The 15,598-nt window shown below is 36.6% G+C and overlaps 1 protein-coding gene across 3 annotated transcripts; it reads left to right on the top strand.

The window, feature by feature from the left end:
* Window positions 1-6,754: 6,754 nt before the first annotated feature.
* On the top strand, window positions 6,755-10,193 carry bola1 (bolA family member 1). 3 transcript variants are annotated; one of them, XM_039751365.1, is made up of 3 exons: window positions 8,170-8,188; window positions 8,377-8,424; window positions 9,178-10,193. In XM_039751365.1, the coding sequence occupies exon 3, from the start codon at window positions 9,206-9,208 to the stop codon at window positions 9,644-9,646; it is 441 nt and encodes a 146-aa protein (XP_039607299.1). In that variant the 5' UTR covers window positions 8,170-8,188; window positions 8,377-8,424; window positions 9,178-9,205; the 3' UTR covers window positions 9,647-10,193. The 3 variants fall into 3 exon arrangements, with proteins under 3 accessions (XP_039607279.1, XP_039607289.1, XP_039607299.1); XM_039751345.1 differs by lacking the exons at window positions 8,170-8,188; window positions 8,377-8,424 and adding an exon at window positions 6,755-6,861; XM_039751355.1 differs by lacking the exon at window positions 8,377-8,424 and having other exon boundaries at window positions 8,082-8,188.
* The last annotated feature ends 5,405 nt before the right edge of the window (window positions 10,194-15,598 follow it).

The raw sequence follows: 15,598 nt of genomic DNA, 5'->3' as shown, positions 1-15,598 counted from the left end.
TTCACAAAATAAATTACTAACATCATATATTCACCCACAATATGTTAAAAGAGAATCCTACTGTTTGTTTTCAATATACAAGATATTTCAATCTTAAATATAAATGTGGCCAATTGTTTAAACTTTTCCATTCTGGCTGTTTAGTCTACATAGAGTCTGTTGAGTTCATTAAGAGTTCTTTAATTGGCCAAAACCTTCCAATCTATTACTTAATGATTTCTACCCTTTAACAGAATTGTATTACTGTTGATGTCTTTGTTTTTTATGTACAGTTGTACTTGAAAGTTTGTGAACCCTTTAGAATTTTCTATATTTCTGCAAAATATGACCTAAAACATCATCAGATTTTCACTCAAGTCCTAAAAGTAGATAAAGAGAAACCAGTTAAACAAATGACACAAAAACATTATACTTGGTCATTTATTTATTACATATTTGTGAGTTGCAAAAGTATGTGAACCTCTAGGATTAGCAGTTAGTTTGAAGGTGAAATTCGAGTCAGGTGTTTTCAATCAATGGGATGACAATCAGGTGTGAGTGGGCACCCTGTGTTATTTAAAGAACAGGATCTATCAAAGTCTGCTCTTCACAACACATGTTTGTGGAAGTGTATCATGGCACGAACAAAGGAGACTTCTCAGGACCTCAGAAAAAGAGTTGTTGATGCTCATCAGGCTGGAAAAGGTTACAAAACCATCTCTAAAGAGTTTGGACTCCACCAATCCACAGTCAGACAGATTTTGTACAAATGGAGGAAATTTAAGACCATTGTTACCCTCCCCAGGAGTGGTCGACCAACAAAGATCACTCCAAGAGCAAGGCGTGTAATACTTGACGAGGTCACAAAGGACCCCAGGGTAACTTCTAAGCAACTGGAGGCCTCTCGCACATTGGCTAATGTTCATGTTCATGAGTCCACCATCATGAGAACACTGAACAACAATGGTGTGCATGGCAGGGTTGCAAGGAGAAAGCCACTGCTCTCCAAAAAAAAACATTGCTGCTCGTCTGCAGTTTGCTAAAGATCACGTGGACAAACCAGAAGGCTTTTGGAAGAATGTTCTGTGGACGGATGAGACCAAAATAGAACTTCTTGGTTTAAATGAAAAGCGTTATGTTTGGAGAAAGGAAAACACTGCATTCCAGCATAAGAACCTTATCCCATCTGTGAAACATGGTGGTGGTAGTATCATGGTTTGGGCCTGTTTTGCTGCATCTGGGCCAGGACGGCTTGCCTTCATTGATGGAACAATAAATTCTGAATTATATCAGAGGATTCTAAAGGAAAATGTCAGGACATCTGTCCATGAACTGAATCTCAAGAGAAAATGGGTCATGCAACAAGACAACGACCCTAAGCACACAAGTCGTTCTACCAAAGAATGGTTAAAGAAGAATAAAGTTAATGTTTTGGAATGGCCAAGTCAAAGTCCTGACCTTAATCCAATCGAAATGTTGTGGAAGGACCTGAAGTGAGCAGTTAATGTGAGGAAACCCACCAACATCCCAGAGTTGAAGCTGTTCTATACGGAGGAATGGGCTAAAATTCCTCCAAGCCGTTGTGCAAGAATGATCAAAAGTTACCGGAAATGTTTAGTTGCAGTTATTGCTGCAAAGGGGGCGTCACACCAGATACTGAAGGAAAAGGTTCACATATTTTTGCCACTCACAAATATGTAATATTTGATCATTTTCCTTTAATAAATAAATGACCAAGTATAATATTTTTGTCTGATTTGTTTAACTGGTTTCTCTTTATCTACTTTTAGGACTTGAGTGAAAATCTGATGATGTTTTAGGTCATATTTATGCAGAAATCTAGAAAATTCTAAAGGGTTCACAAACTTTCAAGCACAACTGTATTTTTTGTATCCTTAATTCAATTCTGCTATTTTGAATTTATTGTTTTGTTGCTTTTATCTATTGTTAAACACATATTCTATAGTACTGCATATATCATTTTATTGTTAAAATGTAAAACAGTTCCAATATCACCTTCTCAGTGTGTTTTCCTGACCATGGAAGTCTGTTGTGTAAGCAGGTATAACATTCTCCGGTTCGGTCTGTATGTGCTAACTGGTGAGTTGGTCAGGAGCATGAGACACGTTACACTGATACAGGGGGATTGTGAATTTAACCAGGGTCCTGGGGACTGTGAGACAGCAGAGATTATCATAATGCCTTCATGCCACACAAGTGACAAAGGAAAACATAAATAATAAAAAACAAAATCCATAAGCCAACTTAAGAATTAAAGCAGCAATCGACCCTGGATATTTTGCCAGTAAAACTTTAGAAAATACTTCATTTAAATCTAGAGTGCCATAAAAACAAATGAATAATTTAATTTTGAAGTGAACATGAACACACTATAAGGTGAGCATAGCACTTTCTCAGTCAGAGTGCTATAAATGACATCTATGAAAAAATCTGGACAAAATTAAATTTAAGAACGTCTATGGAGATTTTCATGCTATTTGGACTTCCACATCCAACGGTTTGACCGTTTAGTGGTTAGCACTACACCTCCATAGTTCTAGTGTCCTGAGATTGTTGTCTGTGTGGAGTTCACATTTTCTGTTATTGTCCATGGGTTAGCATCCTGTCATTCAGATCTCCCTCTTATATTTGTATATGTTAGTTTGATTGACAATTATGAGCTGGCCCAAAGTAGTTCTGATCATGAGTGGGTCTTACAATGGACTGGCACCCTATTCAGTACTGACTTCTGCCTGAGGTTGCCAGAGACGGCATCAGCTCTCTTAAGTTGTCCTGACAATGCTGTGTTATGCGTCTAATTGACATTGGTATGTAACGACAGGGGATCAAGTTATAACTTAAGTTTTCTACATATATGCATCTGCTTCATGTTTCACAATGCTTAGCTTAGCACTCTGTGGTAAAATAAATAAATAAATGAATGAATCTACTCTACATATAGAAATCCTAAGCCTAAAAGTGCAACAGTGATATTTTTATGTCATGTTTTTTGTCAAGCTTCAAATCGGGCTTATTTTAAAACCTACATATATATGTTTGGTATCATTCTTTACAGAATTTATCAAACTTTAATGTGATGTTGTTAGATTTTCAGATTCTTATTCTGTTTTTAAATTATAAACTAAAAAATATCGAGAACTCACATATCACAAGACAGGATTTTGTGCCAAAAGATTTAGCCACACCCGGAGATGGAAATAAAACACAAAGAGTAAAGAGTAGGACAGCTGCTGTACAGGCTTTTAAATGTTTGAAGCATCGCACAAGATGCAGATCACGTGGCACGGCAGCAGAAGCAAGCCAGCAGCTGATTGAGCAAAGAGGAGGTAAAAAAAAAAACTATATTTGTTTCCCATTGTATCACCATTTAAAATGGGTTTTGGAGGAGCGGCCGTGTCTCCCTGGGGTGCGTTCAGCCCACCTTTTTATAAAACGAGTGGCAGAGACGCGAAGTGGCTGGCGAGCAAAGCAAGCAGGGGGGAACCCCCTAGTAAATAAATAAATATTCAAGCAAAGGAAGGAATGTAAAAATAAGTATAATAATACAACACTGTTCTAAAATTGATTAAGGGGGTTTAATGTTGGATAGATGAATAGATGCCAAGATACTCTGTGCATTACTGTTCAAACAAACACAATTTCTGATGAAAGTCAGACACAACCAACACTTAGAAAATGATCAAGGCTTTTATGAAAAGGCCTTACATTTGAAAAAACCTTTTGAACTTAAGTAACCGTATTTTTAAATATCATTCAATTTCTTTTTTGCATTGCCATGTACTGTAGTGGTTAGTACAGAACAGCAGATTGGAATCCCACGCCCAGTCACTATCTGTGTGGAGTGCCCATGTTCTCTCCATATTGGCTTCAGTTTTTACTTTTTTGTTTTGGTGGTATGGTTTTCCTCCAGCATCACAAAAAAGTGCATGTGATGTTAATGGCAATCTATAAACTGGACCGTGGAATATTAGAAGTAGGAGGCCATGTCTGATGAATCACATTTTCCTCTTGATTTGTGGACAGCTAGGTGTGTGCATATCTTTTAGCTGAGTGGAGAGATGGGAGCAGGGTGCACTATGGGAAGAAAAGAAGCTGATGGAGATAGTGTGATGCTCTGGGCAATGTTCTACTGGGAAATATTGGATCCTGGCATTCATGTGAGTGTCACTTTGACATGTATCACCTACCAAAAGATTGTTTCAGACCATGTATACCCCTTCATGGCAATGGCATTCCCTGCCTGCAGTGGACTCTGCAATGGACTTTGCAGTGGACTGCAAAAATTGTTCAGGAATGGTTCAAGGAACCAAAGCGTTGAAGGGGGTTGGCAACTTGGATCCATGGATGCCCCACCTCACAACTTACAGAACTTAAAGGATCTGCTGCTAATGTTTGGTGCCAGATACCACAGGAAATCTTCAGAGGTCTTGTTAAGCCCATTCCTTGCTGGGTCAGAGGTGTTTTAGTGACACAAAGGGCACCTGCACAATATTAGGAGGGTGGTATTAATGATGTGGCTGATCAGGATAGACACATACACACACACACACACACACACACACAAACTCACACACACAAAGAATTTGTACCTTGTCTCTATTATTACAATTTTTTATACTGAATGTTTCATACGGTATCTTCAACCAAAGTCTAATACTAGATAAAAGTCTCCCAAATGAACAAATAGCACCCTTTTTTCTTTTTACGTAATTTTTTGAGTTGACAAAGGCATTGGAGAAGTAATGTAATGAGGGGATAAGCCTGACTTTGTGTTTTCAAAGGATTTACACATTTCAGGCATTCCTGAATGCAATTTGACCACTTTTGGAGTGAGGTTTCTCTCTCTCTGTTTGTATGTCAGGATGTGATTTGTTTTTGGACAGTATAACTCAAAAAGGGAGTTATTCTGAAAGAATGCTAGAACCTGAATTAGATTAACAGATCTAATAATGGATGGATAAAAACAAATAACATCATCTTTGTACATCACTGTTCAACAAATCCAACTTTCACAGATTTACTAAATTCTGCTAGAATCACACAATCCGTTTCTTCTTGATGCGCAAAGTACATGGTGCTAATCTCTTCAGATCATTCTCTCATATTTCATGTTAATTTAAGTCATAGAAAACCACCTTTGTTGAGAGACCATAAAAACTACTAAACAAGAGTAAATGGGACAAAATACTCTTACACAAAAAATCTCCAAATAATATTGAGCAGTTTCAGTGGAAAGTTGATATTTGCAAAATCTTTTTTCAAACCCACTTATTTTCTAATAGCTAGCTGTGTGGAGCTAAAGCTGGAGCCCAACCTGGCAGCACTGAGCTCAAGAAAGGGACAAACTTGGGGCTGACCGACTGTCAATGTCTTGAAGGGTACTCTCACTTGCAGTGGGCTAAATTGATCTTGCCAATCAATGTAACACCCATGTGTTTGGGAGACTGGTGGAAAACGGAGGAAAACCAAGACAAGCAGAGAGGAAAATGTGCAAGTTCTGCCCAGACTGAGGTCGGGAATTAAACCCAGGCCCCTGGTGCTGTGAGACAACCACAATAACCATTGTAGAAGTCCTGTATATGTCTGGATATTTAACACGTCCTTTAATAAAATAATTAAAAAAACAAAAAACACTTAAAAAGAATTGACACATTTTGGAAAGGTTTTTGAATAACCTGTGGAGAATAATTTGATGGTTAAGTAATTAAGGTCCGTGTATGAGATACGGGGCAAATGACTAGAATTACGTTTTTTACTGTATATCCTATAATTTTTTCATTCTCTTGTACGTTGTTTTCAGTCACATAAATCAAATACATGAATAAGAATGTGCATTTGTAAACTTTTAAGGAGAGTCGATTATGGATTTTTGAACATTAGATGAGACAATAGGCCTACGTGCAATAAGCGCATTTTCGGGTGTGTGTGAAAGTTGGCCAAACTAAATAAAAAGGAAGTGCGTTATTTAAAAAACATTTTATGTCTGATCTGAAGTAATACATCTTAAGTGATAACGTCATTATTAGTAATAATAATAATAATAATAGGCTTAAAATTTAACGTTTGCAAAGTAACCAGGGCGGTTTGTAAAACTTAGGACGGCAGTAAAATGGTATTTGGCGCCACCTTCTGGTCAGCATTTAAAGTTTATTTTTAAAATAAGCTTTACAGCACTAGATGTCTCCAAACACAGATTAGCGCTCAGTCATCTTCTTTCGGCTGCTCCCGTTAGGAGATGCCACAGCGGATTATCTACGTTGACCGCGGTACTAATTTATTGCCCCTTTCAGGATATTCGTCTCCTTAATTTCTCTGTGATACATATGGAAAAAAAGTGACGTTGTTAGTTGCTAAAGAAGCATATTCCGCTTTGACTTTGTTCCTTTCCCAAATGGGAGCAGAACATTCAATAAACGTAGTGGCGTTTTAAAGAAGTCGATGGTTATTTGCCCAATTAATCAAATATATTTTTCTAAATGTTCACAGTATGTACCTATACTTTACACATAAATCTCGTTCATTTTTCATATTAGCCTTTGTGTCGGGTTAAAGAGTAAAGTTGTGGTTGGTTATTATGAGTAGAATTTCATGAAAAACCTGAAATACAAAACTACCAACGTAGTTCTGATATGTGTACATGTCTATATTTGAAATCATGTAAAAACGAAACCTAACGTGCATTAAAGCCACAATAATTCTCAGTGAACAGTACAACCAAACAACAAAAGGGCAACTAATTCGCAACCAATAAAGTATCGGGCTGTCGCCCAGTACTGACGTCATTCGGAAAAGCCGGAACTGGTTAATTGTTCGATAATTCCGTGCCTTTTCGAAATGCAGACAAGTTTGAATCTCTGACTTGTAAGTTTGATTCTAAATACGTGTAGGAAATATTCTGTATTAACTATGTTTTGGCAGTCTAGTCGTTCTAAGACTAAAATTTAGAAATGCCTTTCATAGAAATCATATTATTAAATTGAAACTAAGTTCAGAGAATAGTGTTCGTGTGATTCTGTCTTTAAAACTATATTTATTTGGAAGTTCAGGTTAATGTGTAACGATTACCGACCATTATTGAGTAACCTTGCCCCGTTGACAATTTCTTAGGAAACATGTTTTTTGATGTACAGTCGTTATACATTTTGCTAGTCGAAGCAGGATTTTTGTCCCAAGCGCCATGTGTATTTGATCACATGGAAAGTATAACAGCAAGTTTTTTAAACAGTTTTGCTATTTATTATTGTTGTGGTTGTTATTATTAACGGTCTATCGGGACAGCGGCTCTGCCTTGGGGCTCCACAATTCATGGCCCAGACGCTGTGTGTGTGTGGATGTTACACGTTCTCTTGTATCAACATGGATTTCCTTTTCGAGGCGCTGGTTAGGTAAACTGGAGACTCAAAACCAGTGTTTCCCAACCTCGGTCCTGGGAGCCCACTGTAGCTGCAGGTTTTTTTTTCCAACCGGATTCCTAATCCGTGACAACACCTAATAGCACTGATCTCGTGATTATTTTTCTTTTATTCTACATTAAGAAAAGCACAGCAGCATGATTTTTTTAAACATTTATAAGACATACAGAAATATTTCTGCTTTTGCTATAGATTTAAATGCTTAACTCATTTCTTGATTTCATTATATTTTGCTCTTTTTCTGTGCAGTTTTTCCCCATCGTTGTATCTTATTAATGACAAGTCAAAACGAGCAGAGCAGACACGCCGGCAAACCGCACTGAATAACCAAAGGCTGTAACTACGTTAGCGTCAGAACCACTAATTAGTAAATAATGGATTAATTAAACAATTAGAACATCTAGAAAATTAGAATGAAAATCAAGATGAAAATATTGTTAATAAGAAAAAAAATACATCATTATTCCCATATAACTGCTTGGTACATATATAATTACCAAACTTAGTTTTCTAATTTCAATATTGTTTCCAAAACACAGAACTTGGGAAATAACACATCACTTAAGTAGCCCAGGAGTCCAATTAAAAACGGAAGCTGGTTGGGACAAAAACCTGCAGCCACAGGGGGGCACAGGACCGAGGCTGGGAAACACTGTTCTAAACTGTCCCAGGAGTGTGCGTGTGCGTGTGCGTGTGCGTGTGCGTGTGCGTGTGCGTGTGCGTTCCAGGCTGTCAACTACTGCATCCATCGAGGTTGTGTTTCTGCTGTACGCCAGGTGATGGCCCTTTTGTGACCTTTAACTGTATATGATGGATGTTTAAGTGGACGTTGTTTTTCTGTGTAGATAATATAATATTTGGGTTGGCGCAGTGGTAGCGCTGCTGCCTTGCAGTAAGGAGGCCATTATTCATGCCTTCAGCCTTCCCTGCTAGGAACCTGAATTCTCTCCTTGTATCTACGTAGGGTTCTTCCGGGGGCTCAAGTTTCCTCCTACAGTCCAAAGACTTCTAGGTGAGGTGAACCGGTGATGCAAAGGTAGTGCTCAACATACAATATGTCTGTGTGTTCACCCTAGAATGGAGAGGTGCCTTTTCTGGGGACTGTTCCTGCCTTGAGCCTGATGCATTCTCAGTCTGGCTCCCGCTTCCCTGCAACCCTGCTCTGGATAAAGGCAGCTTAGAAAATTGATTGTGTTTTTAGTGCTGTCTGATCAATGGTGTTTAAATAAGCACAACACAAAATGTATTTTTGGTATAAGGCTTAAGAAAATTGTAAAATGATTTAACCTGTTAGCCCAATTGTGTTCTTGTGCATATTTCAATTTAATTTATCTCTTTTCTATCAATTTTATAGGTTCCTTTACTGTAGGTTTGACTCTTGTATGATAACTTTGCTTAATCTAATGAAATATTAATACAAAAATGTAAGTCTCATTGATCTGTTCTGATCTGTTGATCAGCACAGTTTTGGACATAATATACACAAAGTAAACTTTAAAAAATACACAATTTCTTTTCCTACCATGACCCTGAATTGGAGTAAGCAGGTTTGAGATTATGTCATATTTATTTTTTCTTTTTATAAATGCATTCTCCTTTCTTGCATTTGGATAATGCATGTAATTCAGGTGTTTAATGTTTTCATTTCACTGTAATCTTGCTTTTCTAAATCTTATTTGAAGTCTGAAGGTTCATCACCCACCTCCCTTTTAATTTACGCATTTCCTCTTCCTTGATTTTAATAAATGCATTTTTTTTTTATTAGGATGCGCTGGAAGTGAATCTAAAAGCCAATGCTGCATTCTTTTAGCTCCCGGGTTACTGTAATTAGAAATTTTGCATTCCGGGCAGCCACCTTCCTGTCTTCTACATCAGGCATGGATCGACCTGTGGAAACTTCTATCCGGGCCAAGCTGAATCAGAGACTGAAACCAACCCATTTAGAAGTTGTAAATGAGAGTAACATGCATGCAGTACCTTCAGGCTCTGAGTCTCACTTTCGAGTGTTGGTAGTGAGCAAACATTTTGAAGGGATGTCTCTGTTGCAGCGTCACCGCTTGGTCAATGAAATTTTATGTGATGAGCTGGCTTCCAGAGTTCATGCTCTCTCTATCCAGGCAAAGACCCCTCAGCAATGGGAATGTAACCCTGTTATAGAAGTGAGTCCCCCTTGTATGGGTGGTTCAAAACACGACCACAGCATGGCAGCTAAAGTTGGGACACAGAGCAAATAAGACTGACCTAATCATGTATTAAGTGAAGATTTTTTTTTTTTTATTATAATTGATTTATTTAAAACAGCAATAAAACATAAGTTGGAAGAAGACATGTCTGTCAATTTGTTATGCAAATTTGAATTATGTTCCATAATAATAATTCTGGAAATCTGTAATTCTGTTAAAAAAAGAAAAAAATCTGTTCTGAAACACGTGACTCTAGAATACAGAATAAATTGTGTTTAGAAAAGAATCCACAAAAAGCTTTGACTATTTAGACAAGCCTGTGAATATTTAATCTTTTCATATATAGTTTTTTCATTGCAGATCTTTATGAACAAAAGTCGTAAGTGCAAATTACACTAATATCAAAACAGTAAGTCCTCTTGACAAACTTGCCAAGGAGGTGTAACAGTTTCATTTGGTAGGTGTAAATTTACATATCGATTAATTTATTGGCTGTATTATTTGTCCTGTGTGTCTGTATCCTTATTTTGAAGTTTCCGCCACTGTATGTATGTGAATTTCCCCTTGGGATTAATAAAGGTTATCAAATCTAATCCAATCCAAATCTAATTTGTAGTTCTTTATTTTGATGATTAAATTATCAAAATTTTGAGCAGCAGCAAACGTCTTGCATGCAAACACAGAATAGCCAATCTAAACAACCACATAATGCCTCCAACTAATTACTGTATGAATGAAGATTATTTGTGATCTGTTGTGTGCAATATATGGTTTCAGTTTCTGCAGATAGGATGATATACTTGATAGCAAAACATCTTTTATGTGTTTGAAATGTGGTTACTTTTTGTTATGCTGCTAGGTTATGACCAATATACGACATGCTGCCTATTGAGTAGCACATGCAAATAAGAATTTCAGTGTACTCTATACATGTGACAATAATAGCCCCATAAGCCTTTAAACTTTTTTCATTAATGTCACCTTGGTGAATGACACTGTCCACACAATATACTGAGTAAAATACAAAAACACACGTTCTCAAGGCCATTTAATCCAAATCAGTGTCACATGAGGTGCTTGAAGACCAGGGATCACTCATGCATGCATACACCCACACTCATTTACACCTGGCCAATGTAGTGATGCTAATTAACATACAAAGGAAAACTGGAGTACCCGGGAGGGAAAAGACAGGCGGACAACGTCCAGTGTTGGGATTAGAACCCAGGCTACTGGATAAAATGTCTCTTCTTATTTTGATGCTATGTGAAATATGGGGCTGAAATGAAAAAGTATAATAATGTGACAGTGGTGAAGCCAAAACACCAATTCATCTATATATTATTCTAATTTAGCATATTCAAAATATTTCTCTGTGAGAAGTTAGAACTCCTAACCCAAAGAGCTGGAGAGTGTGGTTTTGTTCCCATTTCCATGATTGTGTACAATTTGTACAATGTCACTGTATGCATTACGTTTTAGTTGGTTTTCTGGTTTCAGCTCATCTAGTAAGATGGTACATTATTTAGCTAGTGAATCCAATTAGTATGGTATAAGTGATTGTGGATATGCCTTGCTATAGATGCACTCATCATCCAGGACTGATTGCTAACAGGTAACACTTCGGCTCAAAACAACCATGTATAGGGGTGAAAAAAAGAACTACTTTTTCCAAAAATTGCATGCATGTGTATATATATCATATGTAATATTTTAATGTTACTTTCTCCATATGGTTTGTGTTGGTGGCCGAAGAAAAATTTTGATGTCATATTTTTGATTGCATAGTACCCAGTGGTGAGCACATGGGGTTGCACTTTTGAATTGGCAGGACTGTTGACCAATGAATGAGACCAAGAGACAGGTCTTCAATTGAAAACTACACTCCTGTGTTAAGGAGCTTTTTTTTTTTGGACTATTTTTGTTTTTCAAAATTATGTACTTAATAATATTTTAGTAAAATCTACATACATTTTGCATGTTGTTAGCATATGACTGGATGACTTGATATGTGGATTATGCAACACAAATAATGTGAGATTTTTATCATGGATGGTTTTGATACTGTTTGCTGTTGTCCAGTGTTGTTCACCATTGGGTCACATTCTGTTAGAAACATAGTTAAAGTACTTTCTCTATGAAAACATAAAGTTTTTTTTCTCGGCCACCAATACCAACTACATGGGGTGTGTAGTACATGTAAAAATATCATTTTTGTGTGCAGTACTCAGAACTACTTTGTAAATTTTTGAACTTCATGGTGGTTATGTGAATTTTCAGCGCTATGTTGGAATGTACGGCTTATAAGGCAACATGATTTATTAAAAAAAAACATGTTTTGAATGTATTGCCTATTAGATATTTTGTATAATTTCTTTAATGCCTGGACCTGAATTCATTTCTCTGCTGAGGTGCCTTGTGTTGGAAGTTTTCATGTTCTCTTTTGTTCTTGTGGATTCCATCTTAGGCTTATTCACATACTGCAATACACTGATACAGAAACATATATGGTTAGATGCAGAGGTTGAGTAATAATCTCCTTGCTATAAATTCTGGTGGATGAAGCATCATACTATTTTCATGAATTTCATGAATAACAACAAAGAAGTTTGTTTTTGTAGCTGGCAAATTGGATGGTACAAGATACAGCGAAAAGACTTAAGACTGTTTTTAACTCCACTTACACACACACACATTCAAAGCAGTACAGTTATTGTGCAAACAAGGAAGTAACATTCCTTGATAGAAGGTTCTAAACCTGTTTAACTTGTCTTTAATACTATTTCAGATTTTATTGTGAAATTTGCTTATTTTTCTTATGTAATTATTAAGATTACTTGTTATATTCTTATTTTGGATGTTGCACTGGTCACTTTAGACAGTTGCATTTGTTAGGTACCAAGGCATGTGTCAGCGTGTGATGTCAGTCAATACCATGTTATGTAATAAGGAGGAAGCTTTAGGAACTTTATAAACATGATTTTTGCATACTCTGCCTAACTCATTTAGATAGATAGAACTTTATTTGTCCCCAGGGGAAAATTTGGCTACTTAGTTAATAATGTTATCCTTGTCGCACCTCACTAAATTATCATTGTGTGTTGTGCTTCATGTCTACTGCTCAGAAATATACTTTTCTTAGAGCAATATGTCTTTGTTTGTTTGCACAAGGTATATGCTCTCCAGATTAGATTGTTTTACTGTCTTACTGAAAACATGTGAAGATGCTGTCCACCAGTGGCTTCCACTTAAACAGAAAAGAGTTTGACAAATAGCTAGAGACTTTCCTCTAACAGCTAGCCAGCCATTGCTGCCAAATTGGATTTCGGTATAAACCAATGCAGAAATTTGTATTATTATTGCTACTGGCAACCCATCCAGGGTTGGCTCTTTATAGTGCTGCTGGGATGGGCTCCCATGACCATGAATTAAATAAGGTGTCTCAAATAAGAAATATAAGGGCTTAATATTCAGTTTTCTGTTTTTCTTTTTTCATTTTGACTTGACAGGTTTCAGTATGTACTTAACTAGTGAGTAAGAGAGGATACCCTGAAGACAGTAGCCTGTACTAGTACGAGTGAATTGAGCCAGAATTCAGATTTGGTCTTGTATGTAGTAGATAAAGTTTACTGTAAGTAAAGTAATTTAAAGTATGTAATGCTGTTTAAAGTAGGACCCATGGACTGAACTTGGGTGCCACTGTCCCAGTAGATAATGTTGGGTACAGATCAAGGAGGTTAGCTTTAAACTGTCCATTAGATTTTTCAGCTAGTTAAAAGTAAATTTTGCAGAACGTTTTTCCTTCAGTTACGGAGTCATAGATCCATGATGCAGTTTACCAAATAGTGTTGGAAAACAGTAGTAATTTAAGGACCTTCACAAGGCAACTTAATTATATTTTGAAAATGTTACCTGAACAGGGCCAGACAAGCTATGCTGGACTGAATGACCTGGTGTTGTCAAAACATTCCTTATGTTTCAATACAACCAAAAAGAGTTACACATTTTATTGAAAAGTGATGACAAATGAAGCATTTATACTCTAATGCTCACAATATCTTCAAATGCTTGTGCCTTGCAGGTACTTTTTAACCCAATTCTGACATCCGTTATTAGGTGCCATAGACATCAGATCTAACTGGTTTCATATTGATTGATCATCTTAAAGTGTAGCACCAATGATTTTAAGTTTTGCTTTAGAACAGGTAACATTTAAATAAGTTTTTATGGGCTGTAAACAAAGAGAATGGAGAGTAAAATTCATTAAAGTTAATTGTGTGTTAAATTTGACCCTGAGGACATGATAGTGTTTAAAATGTATAGCAGATGTACAAAAATGTGATATGTGAAACTTTTTTTGCTTTTGGTGAAGTTATGATATTTTACTAAAGGCTTTCAAATTTTTGAGCTAAAATGACGACATTCAGGATGATTTTATGGGTTGTGAAGAAAGAAAGTACCCCGAATGTACGGGAAAATCCATTAAAGTCAATGGTGGGTCAAAAGTGACTTGAAAGACATGGCAAGGTAAAAAACAAATTTTAGAAGCTATAAAAAGTATGGGATGTTTAATTTTTATACTGTTCATTAAATTGGGAAATACAGGAAAAGTCACAAAGTTTCACCTTGAACGGATGAAATTTTGCTTTTACTGATTTCAAACACAAAACTGGGTCAGATTTCTACAAAAGGTGCATACAATTACTATATGTGAAGTGTAACTCCCATTTGTAAAGTGATGCTAATGGAATTCAATTGGAACCATAACTCCCATTTAAGTAGTTGGAAACTTACTTTTTGGTCATTAGATTAGATTAGTTGGGTAAATTGTCATTGTTAAATTGGCCCCTGTTGTGTATGCGTGTGTTCACCCTGCAATGGACTTGTGTTCTATCCAGAGATTGTTCCTGCTTTGTGTTCTGTACTTACCTGTGGTCTGGCTTTGGATAAGCAGATTTAGAAGACAGATTAAACAGAAGGATGAAGCATTAACAATTCTTGATTATTATAGATGTATGTTAATTGTAATTATTTTTTACTGATTGTTGAGGTAGTTGATAAGAAACTGCACTGTACTGATCAGTGGACTGGAATTAAAAGTTAAAGTATGGCTGCATACTTGTCACAGATGAAGAATGGTCAAGTCACCCATTCATGTCTTCCACAGCTGACAATATTCAGCGTGCCTGTGACATGATCCTGGCAAACAAGTGAGTGAGCACTGGATTTAGTGAGTTATTAACCATGGAGAGCAGGTTGTAAATTGGTGCTCAGTGCAAGAAAACTCTGAATTTTTTTTATCCATTTTTATAAATCTAGTATATCAATGCTACGTTTGAGTTTCCCTCATATATAGTATTCACTCTCCTAAATCTTTCATCTTTTTATTATGAGGAGGTAGTACTGCCTGGATTGAATTTATCCAAGAGTGTTTATCCTGGCCACGGCGTCGAGCAGATGCAGCCTAACTGGTTAGAACTGAGCACTGGTCAAATACCGACATGACACACAAACATAGAAAGTCACTCCAGGCCAGAAGGAGACAATCGTATCAGACTACACCCTCTGTGCTACCCACTGCATCATTTAATGTATTTTTTTAATTTTAAGTTAGCAAAGTAGGTTGATTACTTCTGGACCACTCTGAAACACGGCATATTTATATTATAGCTATGCCAGCACATGCAAGAAGGTTTCTTCTTCATCACATATCTATCATGTATGTTTGCCAGAAGATGGATTTATGCCCCAACAAACCCTTAAAATAAGAATGTAAGTAGAATATACAGTAGGAAAATGTATTGACCAGGAATAATGCAGAGTTAATATCTGAATATGTCAGAAATGCCACTTTCAACCACTTTTCTAGGAAATTCTTCATAGTTTTTGTAATCTCTTACCTTTTAGTACTTACATGTATTTTTCACCAGGGGATGTATACTTGCACAAAGCAAAATAAACAAGTATATATTTCTGGAGCCTCCACCCAAGTATGTGGAGTAG

The sequence above is a fragment of the Polypterus senegalus genome, chromosome 1 (genome assembly GCF_016835505.1).
Source record: "Polypterus senegalus isolate Bchr_013 chromosome 1, ASM1683550v1, whole genome shotgun sequence".
NCBI lineage: Eukaryota > Metazoa > Chordata > Cladistia > Polypteriformes > Polypteridae > Polypterus > Polypterus senegalus.
This window is presented reverse-complemented; position numbering and strand designations above follow the sequence as displayed.